We start from the raw sequence: 20,235 nt of genomic DNA, 5'->3' as shown, positions 1-20,235 counted from the left end.
GCATCTCAAATGTTTATGGCATTAAACAGGTAAAGCAGTTTTGGTAATTAGGGTATAGTCCACCATAAATGGCTTGACTACACACTTTTGACTCTGTTAATGTGAATTTCTTGAAGATTCTGTGTATTCAAGCTAAAAGGAAAGAAAACTCATAGACCTATGAGGGTGCTTCTGCCTTATGTAGATGAAAATAAGTAGTGATTTAATATAACTGATATGCTTTTCTTCTCTAAATGGAGTTTCTCATTCTGTTAATATTACACAGTAAAAGCTCTGACTTGGAGAGCTTTGGTTCTTATATTTTCACTGCATAACATTTTACCAGGAGACAAAAACATGAAGCATATCAGTTAGTGTATTGTCCTGCCTTCTCTTTACCATGGACTGTTCTCCTTGTAATAACCTTAAGTAGCAAAAGAAGTTTAAAAAAAAATGTACTTAGAATCAACCTAGGCTTTAAATACAACCAAACCATACAACCCAGTTTACTTTGTGAAGCAGTTGCAGCACAGTTCCGTAATCTGTAGAGCAAACCCAGAATTCCTTAGCCTACCTGATCCATACCTCTTCTGACTCCTGCCCAAACACTTCTGATCCATCAATACTATTGGTATGGTGTGGAGAGGGCAAAAAGATGCCATAAATTGTACTGGAATTTTCCGTTGTGTGGGGAAGGCTTGTGCAGATGCAGAGCTAACATTACGATTCTTTTTCATAATTTCCAATTGGAAAAAGGACCTCCTAGTAGTATAAATACTACTGCATAATTTAGAGCATCTCTTAGACTTCTCTAAATTTATGCTGAATGTGACCTCAGAAGTGGCCCTGGGTTTGGGAAGAAACACATTTCTGTTTGCCCCTTTTATACTTTATTTTTGTACAGGGGCTAATAGATTTGTAAAGAAAACTTGATCTTATCAGTATGCTGCCTCTCAGTCTGACTGCCTGTGGTTTCAAGGTGTTAAATTGGTCCAATAAATGTTCATTAACCTCTGCTTCCATTTACTTAATAAAAGTACACTAGGTTATTCAATGTCTCAGAGTGATAAGATTATTGTATTGAACTGCTTACCTAGTTTAGACAATCCTGGCCACTGTCATGCAACTCACTTAAAAGTCACTTAAACTCAAAAGTTCACTCAGACTCACTTAAAAAAAGCATGCACATATTCAAAGTCCGAAGGATGTTTCTGATCTCATCTCCAAAATTGAACTTGGCCATATGTTTTAGCTTTTGCTTGTTTGTTTGCTTGTTTGTATCTGATTTGGGTCAAGAAGGATGATGTAGCACCATCCTCTAACCAAAATAATCACTACCTGCTTTAGTAACCAAGTTTAGTCACCAAAGTTACTCAATTGATTTTGAAGGGACATCTTAGGAGACAAGATGTAACAGCCTGAGCAGCGTTGAACTTGATTGTAAGTTTTAAGAATTGGGTTCTAGAGTCATTAGGAGAAGTTAATCTACAGACTAACTTCAGTATTTGTTCATTTTTATTCTTTGCTGAAAGGAAATTATTTTAGAATATTAGTGCTATTTGTATGAATATTTGGAAATATCAGTAAAGATACATTACTTTTTATGAGTCTAGATAGAAATATTTGATACTAGCAGTTCTGGTCCTGTTCTGTTGCACTGATTGGTTCTTGATATCTTTAACAAAGGCATTTGGAATTCACTTTAGGTCTTGAAAAACTCAGTAGAATAAAAAGCACAAGAAAATTACATTTCTAGATTGATTCATATGACAAATTAAAGGAACAGTCCTAGCTAAAGGACTAAAGTAAACATTTTTAGAGTCTTTTTCAAACTCAATCCTTTTTCCCTAAATTCACCAATTTAGATGTCTAAACATATGCTCACTGTGTCCTATACACATTTCTGTTTATCAAATAAATATAACAAGAGCTCTGTGTCAATTTAATATGTCATTGAAGACTTCTAAGGCTATCCAGTGGGCAAAAGAGAATAAATTCCACAGTGTTATTTTATATCAATTATGAAAACCTTCAAAACAGATTTCTTTTTTCTTACTTACATTTAGAGAAAAAAATACACTGAGCTGTGTAAAGCATAAAAAGCAACAGCTCAAAAACTCACAAATAATACTGTCACCATAGGTTTCCTGAGGAAATATTTTGGTTTTCTCTCTTGGCTATGAAAGTAAGCATTTCAGTCCAGCCTTCAGAGTATTTGTGAAGTTTCATGAGAGAAACTGGAGAGAGATCCTGTTTCCTATCTCTGCTGCTTCCAGGAAAACATATCTGGTTTATTTTAGCAGCTTGGACAACTTGCCCTGCCTGGGGTCTGCAGCTGAAGGGTTTAGTGCTGCAGAGCATGGTTCTGCCTGGCAGTCTGAGGGTCCTGCTTTAGCTACGTTATGTTGTTATGACTTGTGATTTTAAATTAGGAAGACTTCAGGCAGAGCACAAAATCTTTCCGCATTCTTGTGTGTTACTTGATTCGGTGTTTTTCTACTGCCTGTTGTTTGGCAAACTCCTTCAGTGCGAAATTAATCCATTCAGAGCCCAGTGATGCCCAATAATTCCAAGCAGCTTTGATTTTTGTTCAAGCTTTGTGTTTTCACTGCTGTGTTTTCAACATCCTTAGCTATTTTTGATCCTTAAAGCAATTAATTTGCAAGTAATTGGTGAGGGTGTTGCTGTTTAGGTACCCATTCCTGCCCTCCATCTCATTTTGGCAGCGGATGGGTTCCTTGGAAAGCTCTGGTGCTGTGTAGAGTGTTGTCTAATACTGACTCTCAAACTAGAAAGGATCTTTTAAGACAGCGATCAGATCCTCTCTGCCTCAGTCTCTCAAACTGTATTCTTGATTGCGGGAAGAAATGAAGCATGAGGGAAGGATACCATAGCTTCCATATAATTTTATATATGAAGAAATCTTACAGACTCTTGGGGTTGGGATTCAGTGTCTGCTGCCTCCTGAAAGACAGTCTGGCTTTGTCCAGGCCAAACAAATGGTAACAGCTTTTGCATGGGGAAATTTCCATTCCTGGGAGATACGTTTGGGGAAACACAGCTGACGGAGCAGAGTCCCCTGGAGACACTGGTCAGAAGATCGTGGGAGCAGAGAAGAGCTGTGAGGATTTGGGCCTCCATCTCCAGCAAGCAGCAAATTGTTACGGTTAGCACTGTATCCTGACAAAAGCCCCCAAAATGGCGAGTGCTACAGAAAATGCTCTGCTAAAATAACACTAAGCATCTGTATCGATACTAATGATAATGATGAGAAAAAAGGTGATTGTAAGTTACGGGTTCAATCTACAGAGCAAGGCAGAGTTTAGATCAAGACTTCTCTCTTTTTTTTTTTTTTTTTTTTTTTTGTTTTGTACTATTTAACAATCCCTGAACTTTACTTAAATAATCTCCTTGCTTTCTTGGAGAGCTCATACCCAGCCAGACTTTGCTTCCTATTGTATCTGTTGATAGAAATTATACAGTACGGTTAAACCAACAAAGAGAAAGGTAGGCTGCCTGCAGAGAAAGTGAAGTACAGTGATTCAGTGGAGCTGCAGACCTGGGACACATGAGAACCGTCATCTGTGTTTGACGCCCATATTCGTCTGCTGAGCACATGGGTAAGTCACTTCATCCCTGTCTGCCCACGTTTTCTCTTCTGCCGTGTTATTTGTTACTGTTTAGGTTGTAAGCTCTGAGCATAAGGAGCTGACAGCCGCTGTGCTTGTAGTCTCAAGCATAGGAGAGGCTGCTAGGCAGTAATAATAATTCTTCTGGTACTTAAAACTGACCATTAGGCTGAACAATTGTGGTTAGAGACAGTTGCAGGTGTTCTCCAAATACTTAGGGTATGGTAGGAATTGGGTAGGTAGGACTTACTTGGTAGGAACCCAATAACATTCCCTGTTCTCTCCAATATGGATTTAAGGAGGTGCTGCGAAGACAGGCATGGGGCTGCAGCCTGCCCAGAAGACGGGTGCAATTCCACCATGGCATGGATGAAAGAGTGAAGTATTCCAGTCCGCACAAGCTCCTGGCTCTATTCAAGGTGTTTCACAAACCACCTTTTTTTTTCAATATACACCTGCCCTGGCAGTATATTTCTTAAGGTCCTTCATGGACTGAAGGCAGAAAACCAAGAAATGCCTTAAGCTAGCGACAGGGAGGAGGATTCCCCTGGTGCTCTCTAGGGGAGATTCCCTTTTGCCCAAACAGCAGCCAACACAGCTGAAAATTCTGGACTATTTGCAAGACATTTTATAGTAGTAGTAACTTTATAGCCATTTGCTTGCAGCAATTCATGCTTTACTTTATTTGAGCTCTATTTCAGGAGCAGACATTTCATGTTGTGGTAACTGGCTGAAAATAGTTGGTCAGTTACTTCCCCCAAGAGGATTAGAACACTATTAGGCAAATTAATTAGATCTAAAGAAATCAATAGATAAATATTGCCATCCTGATGGATAGGGCAATGACACAGATCCTTAGGAGTGGGATGCAAAATTGCTGTCTGTGCTCCACTGACCTTAGGGACAAACATGTCCTGAGCTGGACCTTGAGTATCACAATTTCTGAAATTGAGAGTCAATGAAAACGGTTCTCCTCAGTGTCTGGAATACTTGCCAACAGACCAAGCTTAAGCAGAGAACAGGGAAGCTCTGCAAGGAAGGAAGTGCAAGAGCCCTGTGAGCCAAAGCAGACCTCCAGGTCTGCTGGTCCCTATGGGTGCACCCTATGCAGCCCTGTGGCACCCTGTGTGGCCCGGTGCCGTGGCCAGGGCAGCATTGGTTAATGGGCTTGACACCATTCAAATGACACCAAGTTCTGCAGCTCTGCTAGATTTACCATCTCCAAAGTCTCTACTAACCTAAGCCAGTCCTCTCAGCCTCAGCTAATAACAAATCTTTGTCCTGTAACAAATCTTACCTACTTCTACCACGGAGCTTTTTCTGCTGTGTCTTTTCCTAGGCACCAATATCCCAGATGAACATGTTCTAGATGAGGATGTACTACTAAGAGGCATGATGGTTTATTGCATTGCAATTTGTTTTTATTACTGAGTGTTTTGTTTGGCTTATGGCAGTTGTTCTCGCAGCTCGTTACAACAGTTCTCAGATCTTTCTTCCTCAAGAGCCCAGCTCTTCCCATAATAGTTTGTGTTGTGTCTTCCCAGATGCATTACCTTACATTTGTCAACATCTATTTTATCTGCCATAGTGCCCCAAATTAACTTGGCTTCCGGGATGAATTTGGAATTCATCCAAGCCTACTTCTGGCCTTGCTGTCCTAAAGGCAGATATTTCACTGTTACCTTTTGCCTGTCAAAAGAATCAACAGTTTCAGCACAGGTATTCTCAACAAGCTTTATCTCCCTGCAAGTTTGTCATGTATTTCTACTTTCTTTTCTGACCTCTGCCAGTCCCGACATCAAGAAAGAGCCTGTGCACACAGTTACTGATACATACCCTTTTGTGATGTTGAGGCCCAGTCATTCAGTGTGGTGAGGAATTGCTACTCCTTCCAAATTTGTAGACACGCAGCTAGTTGTCTTTTGTCAGTGATTTATCACATTTGCCCATTTATTTACTCCTTGCCCAGCTTTATTTCCATTCTCAGAAGGAAAACCCTACAGAGCTGCATCTCTGCGCAAGTTTGCTGCACGTTCACCCCACTCGGCACTCAGTGCTCCCTCTGCTGAATACAACAGAGACTTGGCACCAGGGTGGTTGCTGTAAATGGCATTTTCTTGTGTATTAACAGGCATCCTCGTTATTTGCCTCCTTTAGAAGCACATCTCACTTGCTGAGTCCGCTGAGTCACCGAGCAGCTGCCGAACCTGGAGTGTCACCAAGAACCATGGAAGTGTCTCAAAATGCCTTTCGTGTTCTTGCCAGCCTGAAAGACCAGCACCACACTGGAGGAAGCAGCACGTGAACCCAGGGTAAGTGTAGTTCTGGCTTCCTGCCCTCTTGAGTGCAAGATTATATCATAAACCATGCCAGGCCAAGAGTCCTTCACGAGTTATGAGCCCATTTTTCTCATAGCCACAAAAAAAATCAATGTCTGTGCAGGACTACGGTATACGTGTCCTTTCTGTAGCTAATACATTACATTTCATAGGAAGACACCTTAGAAAGTTTCATGTGGCTGAGGCAAATGCAACTTCCTTGTCATCTTCCCAAGAGGGATTGTGTGTCCCTGGGCAAAACTTAATAACGTGCCCCTGCTCGGGCTGAAGTTGGTTAAACTCACGTAATACACAGCCAGATGTCATCTGTTGTTGGATTTTGACTCATTGATCCTCATTTTAATTAAAAGCAGCTTGGAGACTGCCGAACTATTGTTTCAAGGAACATACAGGAAAAAAATAGAAGAGCTACAAAAATGTAATTTCCTAAAAATAAAACTGTGTTTGCACTAAGGAGAGCTAATAAGAAAAACCCCTTAACAGCAGTATTTTTATATTGTGGCTGTTAAATACGGCCTGTTCTACAGCTGTGTTTCTTAAATCATTCAGTTGTTAATATTCAGTTTCTGAAAAAAGAGAATATCAGTCTTGCACTTTGGCACCAGACCGTGCTATCTTGAGTAAAGAATAGTATATAATAGTATAGTACAAACCAGTAACTGAATGCAGTCTTTTGAACTGAGATTGCCCCAACCTCAAATTGAACAATTACTATTTTTTAATCTCCATTTTAAGCCATTTATGTCCTCCTTAACTCATAAAAAATTAGGAAAGTCATTGGGCTTCCATTGTCAAAAAGGAGGTTTGTTTGTTTGTTTGTTTGGGGTTTTTTGGGGGGGTTGTTTTGTTGTTTTTAAGCTGGGACGTTTTAGTGGGTGAACTTGCATGCCTGGCTTCCTGTAAGCAGCGCACCGAGGGCAGTAGCCAGAGTCAGCTTGGAACAGGAAGGAGCTGTTGCTGTGGAGGAAAGATGTTTTATGAGGAGACTAGAGGAAAGACAGCTTGAAGTAGCTTCATCGCAGACCTACGGCCACGTCAGGAGGCCCTAGGCACAAGTCAAAGCCCCCTTGCCTTAAATGCTGAACAAGCACAAGGTAAAATTAGCTCTTAAGGCAAAAAGCAAATAGGATGAGCATGCGAAGCAAAATATGGAATGGGTGAGTGTAGCAAAGCTGCTGGCTGGTTGCAGACCTTTTTAAAGTGCCTCTGGATTCTTTGTAATGTAAGATTTACTTATTTATAAATTAAGACCTTACTGTAAGAAGTCAACCTTTTAAAAGAGAGATGAAGAGGGAAGTAAAAAAAAATCAAAGGATGTGGTGAAGGTCAAAGATGAGAAAAACTGCAGAAGTAATGAACATTTCACATTTGAGACTAAAACTAACCACAGAGTACAAGATCGGACTGGTTTACTAACTGCATAAAAGGGTCACAACATCAGGTTTGGGTAAGATCTGGTCTGACCAGAAAAATCTATTTTCTCATTCTCTACTGTTTTTTGTACTAGTGATTAGAGTATAAAAGAAAGACTTTGCCCAGGGCAAAAAAGTTACATACTATGTTAGATTCACTGAGTTTCTCATCTATAGGTGCTTCTTTGTAAAGTATAATCTAAAGCTTACACCATGCTCATCCAACAGCTGGATACTTGTTAGTGTCTCTTGACATAGCTTTGTCTTAGGCCTTATGTATTTTCAGTGTTATCTTGTTATGCTTAAGTAATTGATTACATGTGTTTTTCTTTAAAGTGATGTTTGTGCAGTATTTTTTAATGATCCTTTAATGACCTGATTTTTTATGACCTTCATTTTGTGTTTAAGATTTTCTATGAAACCCTTTTCAAAACAACCTTTTGGAGATTTCACTGTTTTTTGAACATCTCCTACCTACAGAGATGGCAAAGGGAGAGGGAATAAATACTATCAATGTTTGTGGAGCAAACCCTGTAGTGTAACCTTATCTTGACTCTCCAATAGTGGGCATTTAGAAAGGTGTGCTCAGTCTAACTTGAATGTATTTTTCATTTTCCAGATTGATGCTGCCTGACAAAGTCCAAAGTGGGTCAACAGTGACCATTACAGGCTATTTTCTCCCATGGGTCTGTATTTTCCAGAAGAGAGGAAGAGCAGTTTTCTGGAACAATAATTTTTTTCAGATTTGATCTGGTGTCTCTGGAATTTGTGATCATAAAGCAATCAAAGAAAGACTTCAGTTTCAATATCAATTTCAATATTTATTTTTAAGGGATAGCAGCCAGACATAGTAAAGACAAGAGTTAGCTACATACATAACTACCCATTTTCAAAATGACAATAAGTCCCAGGGTCCCAGCTGGCTAGCGTTTTCTGCCATCATAGTTGTCTTCATTCACAGTGATTTTTCCTGCACTGAACTTGACTTTTCTTCCCAAGTAGAAAGATCCCATAAGACTCCACAAGATATAAGCAAAATTGCTAATAGCTGTATTTCACAGGAAGCTACTGGCTATAGCTATAAACTTAAAGAAACAATACATGGGACATAAAGCCAATGTTAATGTTGACACCCTATCTCTAGGAATACAACATATAAAGAGACGCTATAGAGTTCTGAGTCCAAAAATGATGTATAAAATCAGGTTATTTCTTTTTTCTATCTAATCTGGCCCCTTCTTTCTTCTAATGTAGCAGCATTGATTAGTGAGTATATAGTAAATAAATAAATCACCTTGCATCAGTGAAGAGTGGGTATCATGTATAAGAAGAGCTTGCTTTCTTGCAGGACTTCAGACAGTCTGGGGACACAGCTCTCTGAATGCCCTTCCTACAAGAGGTCTATCCTACCACTGGGCTACTCGGATGAACATCCCACTGCCTAAGAAAATGCCCAGCATCTGCTGCTGGGGGCGGAACTGGAGAGGAAAGTTCCCTATGGGCAACCCCATAACCCTCCCGGCTGGGGCTCTGCTGAAGTTCGAGGTTAATCTAGATGCCAGTTTGGCAGATGTTTAATTCCATCCCTTGCAGATTATAGGCAGTAAAGGCAAACAAAATGAATCAATCCATCAAAAAAAAAAAAAAAAAAAAAAAGAATCTTCTAAGATTTCCTTCCAGCTCTGCCCCTATCTTCTGTCCAGGGGAAGTGTTTCTGTACCTGACCTGGGACAGGGGTTTACGTTTGGTGTAGAGCAGTGATTTTGCCAGCTGGGACACTGCTGGAAGGATATCATGGGTGAGAGGTAGGACAGTGTCCTCCCCCATACGCACAGAATTGCACCACTTCAGCTAAAAGGCCTTCAGATAAATGCCAATGAAATGCTCGCCCCAGGGCTGTTAGACCATCCGGGCTTTCCCCACACCCGCGTATGGAGCACAGGGCCCGGGAGCACCTCAGTGAATCCATGTCTTGTCCTTCATGCCCATGTGCTCCTGTGGGAATAGCAGCGGTGCGCATGGCATGGGATATGTCTTGGAGCAGGGATAAAGTGCTCCACGTGCCTCTGACGCCTCCCTTCCGCTCTTGATGTGGTTACAGACACCGCTGCCGTACAACCGCCCTGCTTGTCCTGCAGCAGCATCTTCATGTGGTGCCAAAGAACGAGCTGGCTGAGGCTTAAAGAACCTGAAGTCCTCTTTAGGCCTGGCTCATGTTTCCCCATGCCATGTTTCCCCATGCCATGCCTTCCCCACCTGTGTGGAAGGAGGTTGCTCTCAGTAAAGTTGGACTTGATCTGTAGTTCTGTGACATCTTGGAGGGTGGCTGCAGGCCAGAGACAGATTTTGCAGATAGTGTTGGTTTGTGAATGACTCTGAGCCCTGGACTCACTGCTAACAAGAGCAGCCTTAACCAGCTGAAGCAGTTTTGCAGCAGGACTCTAGCCCCAGCAAATAAAAAAGTTGAAGTATTTTTTCTAATTATTTATTTCCTAATCAAAAAACTCAAACCAAGAAAAAACTTGCAGTGATATGTTGGCATCTACCCACATAATTAAGTGCTGCAGTGCAACAAGCCCTTTGCTAAGACCTGGGAAGCAAGGATTGTGAAGAGCAAACTGGGCATTTCTAATCTAATCCAAGCTTCCCCAGCACTGAGACCCGTTTTTGCAGCAGCGTTTTTTTTGCTGTCCTTTCCAGAAAGCTACTGGAGCACATGGAGAGGAGAGATCTCCTTGCTCGGCCTGCTGTAAGGAGGCGTACAGGGAAGGCGAGCACAGAGCCCGGCGCGGCAGCGGCCGCGCAGCCTCTGGGCAGCCCCAGCTGCGTCAAAGCAGCGCAGGGAGAAGCTTCGGGGCAAACGCAGAGCATGGTGACCACGCGGGGCCTTCAAAGGACCCATGCCCAAGAGACACTGGCCCAGAATTAGACCGTTCTAGACCTGCCTGTCGTGTAAAGGGAAGGGTTAGGTGCAGTGCCCTTGTCTTTCAGCTCGCAGTGTGAGCTCTGCTAAAACCTGCATTTTGGGACACTTCATATTCACATCTAATCTGTAATAGAAAATTAAGGGGAAAAAAAACATATCTTTGAAGCAATAATTAACTTGAAAGGCATGTTAACACTAAGAAAATGTTCAGCTCTAATGTAATTGGGAGCAGAAACTGAAAGCAAGAGTTATAAAAACAAATCACTCGCTGGGCATCCATACCTTCAGTAAATGAAAAATAACCATTTGTGCCCAATATGCTGCTGTCTGTGTCAAACTTCTGTAGCTAAACCTTCCCTGACAGGATGAAATACTGCTTCTGTAAAGGCATCCTTAACCTAATGCGCCTCTACAGCATTTGGCTGGACCAGGTTTGAAAAACAGCCTTTTATAATACACAGATGTATTTAGCATTTAAGAAGATTAATGGATTCATAAATAGCCTGGAAATCCAAACTCATTGAATTTAGTGCATGGAGCAGGTCAAATAAGCATTTATCAAACCATCTGGCATCTTCCCTTGCCAGGGAAAAAATTGTGGTCTCCCCAGAGCCCTCACCACAAGCCCTGGGTGTGTTTCCTGTATTTAACTTTCCCTAAAACTTGTGGGGTGCTAAATACAGAGCAATAAACCTCCACCTCCTTGGGCAGAGCGCCGCAAAGCAAACCAGGCGACCTGAAAGAACGTGGGGTGAAGCCGCTGGAGACGCTGCTGCAGGCTCCTAACAGCAGCAGGCTGTTGCGGGCTGGCCGAGGGGAGAAAAAGGCTCTGGCTTCTCACGAGCCCCAGCTCTAGAAGTCATGGACAAGCTTTTCGTTTTGTGGGAGGCCTGTTAGCCTCCAGAGCAGCTATTTATTGCGGGGGCTGCAGGAGCTTGTGTGGGGCTCACCTGGAACACTGGGGCATCGTGCACTGGAGGGCAGGAGTGGGGAGGGAAGAAGGGGCTTCAGAAGATGTTTGCAAGTCAATCCCTTTTTTAAATTGTTTCCTTTTTGACTTCTATTTCACATCATTTTAGCAGTAATAGAGGACTGCCTGTGTTATAGGGCTGTAGACCACATTATGTTAAGCCATGTAGTTTGATTTAGTGTAGCTGAAGTATCACCAAGTGTGTCTGTACATAAACACTGTTTACAGCAGTTGCTGCTTCCTGCAGATGCAAGCACTGTCTGGGGCTCCAAGTCAAAGTGTCTGTCCCGCAGGCTGCAGTGAGGCAGCTTGCCATTTGCTCTGGAATATAAAATCAGTATTCACATGTACCCACTTGAGTAGCCTACAGAGAGCAGAGAAATTCAAGGATCTTAAAATAAATGTTTTGTTTACCAGTGCACTAAGCAATTAATTTATTTTCAAATATTGTTTTAAAATATCAAATTGTTTTGTTAATGACATGCTCTGTTACAGAAAACGTGACTTTTTTTCTGCCTATATTAGCAGTATTCATTAAAGATTTCACAGATAAAATGTATTAGATGCCATTGAAGAAAACGATGGCATAGTTGGTTAATATGGCATAACATGGCATAGTATGTGGCATACATTGATAGCAGAAACACAAAATGACTTGGCACGTTTAGGCAGCTGCATCTGTCATCATCCTCTTCTGCTTCTGCTGTCCTGCCCTGAAATAATCTACAAATAACAACAGTATATTCTTCGAAAACTATATATTACTTGAAGAATAAAAGCATTTGAAGCAAGCTTTATTAAATAAACTGTTAGGTTTAAATAGCTTTCTGTTATAGAAGACTTTGACCAAAAAATGAGTCTGGTTTTATCGCACAGAACTGCGAGGAAAGATAGAAAATGCTGGCTGTGCTCCCAGCCCAAGCACGGTGCTCACCCGGACCCTCTGCCCGTAGCCACAGCCTCGGGCAGTGACCTCTCCCATGGCCCGTTCCCTGTTCCTGGGGCTGGTGCAGCAGCCCTGCATGGGGCCAGGAATGGGCCGGCTGCCCCCGACATGCGGGTGGAGATGGGAAGTAATTCGTAGCACCCAGAGGCCACCGAGCAGAGCCGCCCGGGAGTGGGTGCCGGGATATGAAAAGAGGTTGGATGTGGCTGCTTGTCTTGCTCCATTGGATTGTGGTCATGGACTGACAGGGAATTGGAAAGGAGAAACAGTGCTTTACGCTGACTTTCAGTACGGCAACCTTTTCAAGTCACTCCTGTGAGGAACAAAAACCACAGGCCTCTAAGGTAATTCAACCTTGCTGCTGTCCTCTCACTGCCGACCATCCACCAGGATCTGCTGGCGCCTCTGAGAGCCCGAGAACTCGTGGTGCAAGTTCCTGTCACCGAGAAGGTGGCGATGGAGCGGGGCCCAGCCTAGAGGCAGATCCAGCCAGCTCCCCGGAGCTCGGAGCCAGGTCCCCACCTGCGGGCCCCAGAGCCAGCTTTTCCCTAACCACTACCTGTACAGAGACTACAAAAGCCTGAGCAGGAGCCGTGCTCCAGGCAGCCTGTGGACTATTTACTCTGCAAAATAACCGCTGTAAAAATAATCATGTTAAGGGGCAAAGAGGCGACGACTTGGCTGCCGTGTTCCCCCGCGCCAGAAGAAACCCCGTCAGTCAGTCCGTCTGGCAGCGTGGTGTTGCTGAACAGCTCCGTGGTGTTTGCCACATCCTCGGAAAGGCCCACCTGGAGCAGGAGTTTCGAGATAAGGCTGTTGAACTTGCTCTCCGTGGTAGAGAGGGGCTCCCCGCTCGGCGCTGGGCTGTAGGACGTGACATTCAGCTCCACGGGGTCAAGACAGAAACCGTCTGGCGACCTGTCGTAGAGCACATCCATCAGATCGATGCCAGCCACCGAGGACGGGGAGGCACAGGGGATGTCCCGGACCAGCCGGTAGCTCTCCATCCACTCCTTGAGCCACTCGATGCGGCAGTCGCACTCCCAGGGGTTGCGGAAGAGGTACAGCCGGCCCAGGAAGTAGACGGGCTGGAAGACGGAGAAGGGCAAGGTCGTCAAGTTGTTGCTGTTCAAGTGCAAGACGACCAAGCTGGTGAGGTTCTCGAAAGCCCCTTCCTCGATGTAGCTGATCCTGTTTCGGTCCAGGTAGAGGACCTCCAGCTCCACCAGATCCCGGAACCAGGTGTTGGAAATGTTCCTGAGGAAGTTCCCCCCCAGGTTGAGCATTTTCAGGCACCTCAGGCCATCAAAGGAGTTTTCCGGCAGCTCTCCGAGCAAGTTGTCATTCAGGTACAGGTACTCCATCTTCTGGCAGCCCTGAAACGCTCGCTCGTGAATGACGTTTATCCTGTTGTCCTGCAGATTCAGGTATTTCAGTTTGGTCAGGCCCTGCAGAGAATTATAGGCCACCGCTTCGATCCTGTTTCTCTCCAGGTAAACGTGGGTCAGGTTCTCCATGCCCCTAATGGCACCCGGGATCCTTCGGAAATTGTTCTGGAAACAGAAGAGCTCCTGCAGAGCAGGCAGCTCGACGAAGATCCTGTCGGGGATATTGAACAGGTTGCAGTCGGCCAGGTCGAGCTTGGCGAGCCGCCGCAGCGCCGTGAAGGTCCTCATGTGCAGGTAGCGAATGTACTCGTTGTGGGCCATCCTGAGCTCCGTGAGGCCGGGCAGCCCCTTGAACGCGCCCGGCGTGATGAAGGAGATGTTGTTGTGGTTGAGCGAGAGCGAGCGGAGCGAGGGCAGCGTGCCGAAGGCCCTCTCCGAGAGGAACCTGATGTTGTTCTTGTCCAGGTTGATGGCGGCGGCCTCGCAGGGGAAGTCGGCGGGCACGTGGGCGAGGCCGGCGCGGTCGCAGAGCACGGAGCAGCGCCGCTCCGGCGTGCACACGCAGCCCGGCGGGCAGGAGCGCGCGCAGGCCCACGCCGCGCGCGCCTGGGGCACGCACAGCAGCACTGCCCCGCGCGAGGCGCCGGGAGGGAAGCGGCACACGTTAGAGACATGTTTGTTAGAGGCTGCCGTTCGTTGACTGGTAGTCGCGGCCGAAAAGAAACCTACCGGTATCTCTTGTGCGGCCTCTCTTCTACCCAGGGCAGTGGCTGTCACCCCGTACTCACACACATACACTGAGGGGGGAACACTCATGGAAGCTTCCGAGAAGCCCTCCAAGAAGACATCAGATCCCTCTTAACTTGGCCTCTTTGGAATTTCTCTCCATGGGGGCAGGAACCCCCCCCACCCTGGGTATTTCACAGCGTCTCCCTGACAGACGCCTGCTGGCGGGGACCGGGTTTGGCCAGCAGAGTAGTCAGAGATGCTCTGAAGGGCAGGAGCTGGGATGGGTTGTAGTATTTTCATAGAATCACAGAATCACAGAATGCTTAAGGTTGGAAGGGACCTCAGAGGTCATCTAGTCCAACCTCCCTGCTCCAGCAGGGACACCCGGAGCACGGGGCACAGGGCTGCATCCAAGTGGGTTTTAAAGATCTCCAAAGAAGGAGGAAAGGGTGGAGGAAAGGGCAGGGCAGGATATGCTGGCCTGGCAATGCAGAATACTTAGTTGCCTGGGGACAACCAATATCCATCTTCTTGCTTTTATTTTATTTTCCCTTTGTCCATTCAGTCTAACATTTCTGCAGCCAGAAGCTAGGGCAGCATTCTTGGGTGAACTACCAGCTGCTAAGGACACAGTACAGTGCTTAAAAACACATTGACACTATGTTTTGGGTAGAAATATGTGAGGAAGGACAAATTCAGGAACAATTTGGGGATGTTTTCTTCATGATCTCATCACGGATAAGACAATGTTATGCAGCAACATTTTGCTAATTCTCCAGGAAGTCATCGTGGTATTTTATACTAGATAGAAGATGTCCTGTAAGTGACTGGCTGCTGTGGTTTCCTGACAAGTTAACCCCAATCAGGTGGTGTGCCATGAGGAAGAGAAGGTATAAGCCCTTGGAGGCAAATCAAAGAACAAAAGAGATGGACATGAGCCTCCACAGGGAGATGTGTTTGTGGAGAAAAAAAAGAAAAAATGGAGGCAACCAGACATCTGAGAAATAAACTTGTAAACTTGTTAACGAGAGCGACCTGAGAACAGATTTAATTTGCCAGTTGCTCTCGAAGGTGCCTCCTGCCTGTCACCGTGTCACTCACTGAAACGGCAGCCCCAGCAGCAAGATCTCCTTGCTGCCATTAGAAGGAGATGGCGACGCTGCGCTCTCCTATTGCAGCTTTCTGATTCAGACTTCAGCAGGACGCGAGATGCCATCTTGGCCACCACGGCGAGCGAGGGCGGCTGCTCCTCTTGCGGGCTCTTCTTGCCAGAAGGGCAGGGTCAACCCCTCTGGGGAGCCCGGCCCTCCCGCTGTCTGCCCGGGCTCCCGGGCTCCCGGCTGCACCAGCTCTCCCGGGCATTCCCAGAGCAGGGATCGCCCTCGGCTGCGGTGCTGGGCGGCGCTTTGAAAGACACTGCACCACTTTGTGCATGTATATATATATATATACACACACGAGGGAGGTGATTTGCTAGGAAGCATCAGCTTCAGCTGATGTCAATCTTTTATTTTTGCAGCCCCTGAGAATTTAAGACGCAGACCGAGCTACAGTCTGAACCGCAAGTGCTCTGCCCATTCCCCATTCCTTTTAAAGGCGGCCCGCAGGGTATTTCTGACTTTGCACCGGCTGTGGCTTCCGCACTAGCTCAGCTTGCAAAACCAGCGGGCCCCCGCTGGCATCCTGCGAGCTCGAGAGCCTTTCAGCAGCGTTCGCTTTGAACCATCTTGGTCACCTTGAAAAAGGACTTAGATATGAGCGCAGGGAGCATCCCCAAAGGACTTCTAGTTGTGGTCTCCCTCTCAAAATTCAGGTCCCACTCTCTTGTGACTGGAGAATTAGCAAAACAGTGACGCCTCAAGAATAAACAATAGTGAAGCACTGTGAGAGGGCAGGGATTTTGTCAAGGTTATCATTTTTTTTGTTTGCATGCTCTTCTCTTTTCTATTTTTCCTGAGTCCCTGTTTGACAGCCACAGCTGAAGAAAAGTTCCCTGCGTTGTTTGGGGCCCCGGGCAGACAGAAGGTGAGGACCTTGAGGATGAAATGGGGGACAGTGCTCCAGCCCCAGGAGCTTTCAGGGAGGCTGCCTCATTTGCTGCCTCTCGCTGTTCCTCTTTGCCGCGTGCAAACATTGCTCTAGTTTTGCAGTTACATAAACTTAGGTCCAGACAGATCGAGGATTTGCCTGGCCTCAGGTCCAGAGGTCTCCCTGCAGGTGTCCATCTAGGAACAACAGATGGAAATACTACTGCTGGCTGGAGAACCTCTGCATGGGCCCAGGGTGACATCCAGAGGGGCTCACGCACATGGGCCCCGTGAGAGGGTCCCGAGGCAGGTCCACGTTTCGCTACCTCTGCCCCAAACCCTGCTGCCCGTCTGCCCTGCAGAGCAGCCTCCCCGTGGGGCTCGGGGCGGCAGGCTGGTGAGCAGGCTGCTCCCAGCCCCAGCCCTGTTTGCTCCCGAGGCGCTCAGTAATGCAACTTGATCCCAAGCCGTTTCCCAGCTCCTTCTCCTTAAACCCAGTTAAACTAAAAATATATAATTACATGATTTTTTTAGTGCTAGGCCTGGGTTTATGGCTAATGGCCTTCCACAGCACACGTCTAGCATTTCTAGCTACAGGGCTATCTCTTCCCCTTGCACTCTAATATTCAAGAACTAAAAAACATCCTCCAGGAGCAGGAGCCCCTCAGCCCCGGAGTTGTTGTGGTCTCTACCCTCTTCTCTCTTTCCTCCTCTTTCACCTGCAGAGGAAGCCCCCCCAAATCCTCCCTCTGGACACTCCCAGGCCCTTAGAAGTGCTGCTGTTGTCCAGCGGAAGGATGTTGGTCCAAAACAAACTGGGAGAAGGAGTGCAGAAGTTTTCAATGTATAAATCAGGTGAAAACAGCGGGAAGCATTCCCATGTGTCCTTCCTCATTCCCTCCCCTGCACAGAGAAGGATGCTCTTTTTGTGTTTAACACTGTGGCAGACAGGAGAGCAGCTGGAATGTGCTGCCGACTCACTAATGTAAAGGGCTGGTGCTCAAATTAAATGATTGTTTCTTATTTCTTTTAAAAAAATAATAGATGAAAACTCAGCAGTAAGATTAAAAAAAATGAGATGAGGAAATGAACAAAATTCCACCAGGCGTGGTTTCCTTTGCTCTTTCAAGTAACGCAATAATTCAATATTTGCAAGGAAAAGAACAATTAAATAAATAAGTAAATAAATAAAATTGTTTGCAATGTTTCTAGAAGGATAAAGAGGCAATGCCCACAATACATGCGTATTTAATCTACACCCTTCGGGACAGTCTGTCTAATCCACTACTGGGCAAGGCGGAGAGGTAGGAGTGCTACTCACCATTTAAAATGATGGCGAACATTACCTTGCTCATTCACTAGTGGCATTTCAGGTCTGGCAAGCGAGCTTGAGGGATCTGAAAGCAGACAGGAGGAGCTGAGACAGGTTTCACTCTCTGTCATTTGCCCGCATCGTCTTCCCATAGTGAGTTTAGAAAGGACGAGCGAAAAATAGAGACTCTCTCCCCATAGGGCTCCAGACTGACCAGGTCCCCATCCCCGTCCCCATCCTGCTGAATATCTGTCTTCCCACACTGACCTTCCCAGCGTATCCGGCAGCTTTCTGCTGTTCTCCATCAGCAGTTTGCCCGCACCTTTCCCATGAGGTGTTGGAGACTGGCCGATCCCTTGGGCAGAAGGCGGTGGGACAGAGCAGCATGACATGCGGATTAGCGCAGAGCAGCCAAAGGCAAAATTCCTGGTAGGAATCCTCCAGCTGCTCCGCTCACCTCGCCCGGCTGCAGCCGTGTCCTCCCTCCTGCCAGGACTCTGCCCGGAGCTGCACAAGTCTCTCTCCAGGGCGCTGGCATTTTTTTTTTCTCGCCAGCTATCATTTAATGGCAGGAAAATCCTCTGTATCAGGGGCGGATTAGCAGAAATGGAAGAATGTGCCTGTCCTCTAAAGCTCCCAAAGCGAAACACGGATTGCAGGCGGACCAGGCAGACTCTGCCTCCCCTCTGCCCATCTAAAACATGAAAAATGAAAGAGCAGCCAGGACCTGGACTCCTGCCACGCGGAGGGCATTACTGGAAGTCATTACCCAGCACCTATTATATAATGGCAGAGGAGGGCCACTATATCGCAGTTATCGAGTTATCACAACCTCCCATGCTTGAGTTCACTGCACACACCATGTGAGAGGGAAAACAGCTCTACTTCTCATTTCTGTATGAATTAAATTTTTTTTTTTTTTTTGCCTTTTTTTTTTTTTTCCTCCAGGAAATGAAACACTGGTTAATTTCTGCCCAAGGCAACAGGACAGATTTCACCAGGCTGCAGCCTCCTGCTGCTTGGCACTTCCTGCAAATCACAGCTGATCCCGTTCTGCTCCGCACCGCTTCCCGGCTGGCACCTCGGGAGCTGGTGCGGACGCCGGCTGGGGAGGAGGGTCTGACCCTCCCTCACGGAGCTGCACAAACGGCCCCTTCCCAGAGCCACGGGGGCACCGCGGAGTCCCCGTTATTCTGCACACAGGAAATCTGTTCAGAGGCCGTTCAGCTTGTGAGGAAAAAAAGACGAGTCGTGCAGGAGAGGCGCTCTGGCCTCCTTTTCCCACGCCGCTGGCCGTGTCACTACTAGTGGCATCAGCAACCTTCCCGCAGGTTCAGCACGAGGCCGCCAGGGCCGGGGAGAAAGTTATGTGGGGCTAAGGGACAAACTGGCTCGTGGTCAGTCAGCAGCTCCCCGGGGACTAGCCCTGCTGCTTGGTTTGCAAAGTTTCATATACAGAAAGGGACACTACATAGAAATATATACATAGTATAAACTATCCATACACACATATATATATGCACACATACATAAGTGTATATATATATTTTATATAAAGCTATGTATGTTTACAGGCATATAAAATATGCTTATCAAAAACAGGAAGGAAGGACTGTTTTGCACCAAGGCACAAGGTTTTTCCCGTGCCCCTCTGCGTTTCTTCCATGAGGGACAGGCCACGAAGGACCAGAGTGGACCAGAAAAGAGCTGGTGGGAGCAGCAAGAGAGCAGTTTTTCCCCTGATAGCCCCTGGCATCCTGAAGTAGCAGGACAGTGTGAGGGGCTGTCAGAAAGGGGCCTGAAAAGGAGTTTCTAGTCTTCTCTCTTATTTTTAAAAAACAGCTCAAATTTAAATGCCAGAAGGTAAATAAAAGAGGCTTCCATTTATTTTTAAGCGAAGCAATGCTGTTGCACCACAGCATTTTTCAGAGCGTGACTCATAACTGGTTAACACTTGGGCTGCAAACACGGCTGGTGCTGGGGGGGCCGCGGAGGCTGCCGGCTCGAGGCCGGCGCCGAAGCTGCATCCCGCGCTCCTGCAGCCCGGCACCGGGAATTCACCGGTATTTGTCCCCCGACCCGCTCTTCACGGTGACCCGCACGACCCTTTCAAACCCAGGGAAACTCGGGGGAGCCAGAGGGCTGTGACTTATCAGCAAGGCCACTGATAAAAAGAAAAAATAAGAAAAAAAAAGTAGTGGTTTTATATCCGAAAAACCCCGGAGCAGTTGGCCCCGGTGGGGAAGCCCTTGGCTGTGGCAGTGCCAGGAATGGCCAAGCCATTTTTGTCCTTAAAACAAAGGAAGAGTGCTCAGATCTGTGGGGCTATGGGCATTTTCATGCTCTCCACACAGCCCTGCATGTCCACTGTCCTCGATGTCCTCAGCTTCAGTGACAGCAGCTACAGCTGCTCCGGAGGCACTTCCCTGGCCGCAGGAGCAGCTCCTCTCTGTGCACATAAGCCCTGTGGTGACCTGCAAAGAACATTCCCGTGTTTTTGCCTCGGCATTTTTGTGTGGGTGCCCGGTGCTGGTGTGCGCACGCCGCGGCGCCGAGCAGGGGCTCCGAGGCGTTCGGG

At 46.4% G+C, this 20,235-nt stretch overlaps 1 protein-coding gene across 1 annotated transcript; it reads right to left on the bottom strand.

The window, feature by feature from the left end:
• Window positions 1-12,719: 12,719 nt before the first annotated feature.
• Window positions 12,720-17,688, bottom strand: NYX (nyctalopin). The gene is made up of 2 exons (XM_026042838.1): window positions 17,667-17,688; window positions 12,720-14,215 (listed from the first exon to the last, which is right to left on the bottom strand). Exons 1-2 carry the CDS (start codon window positions 17,686-17,688, stop codon window positions 12,816-12,818), a joined length of 1,422 nt encoding a protein of 473 aa, XP_025898623.1. The 3' UTR covers window positions 12,720-12,815.
• Window positions 17,689-20,235: the final 2,547 nt, after the last annotated feature.

The sequence above is a fragment of the Nothoprocta perdicaria genome, unplaced genomic scaffold (genome assembly GCF_003342845.1).
Source record: "Nothoprocta perdicaria isolate Ctin4 unplaced genomic scaffold, notPer1 scaffold_315, whole genome shotgun sequence".
Classification (NCBI taxonomy): domain Eukaryota; kingdom Metazoa; phylum Chordata; class Aves; order Tinamiformes; family Tinamidae; genus Nothoprocta; species Nothoprocta perdicaria.
This window is presented reverse-complemented; position numbering and strand designations above follow the sequence as displayed.

What these genes read in the sequence shown, in the direction of transcription:
- NYX (XM_026042838.1), bottom strand. Translation starts at nt 17,688, where the DNA reads ATGTTCGCCATCATTTTAAATG. An exon ending in GTTCGCCATCATTTTAAATG is followed by an intron (nt 14,216 to 17,666) that starts GTGAGTAGCACT and finishes CGCGCGGGGCAG; the next exon opens with TGCTGCTGTGCGTGCCCCAG.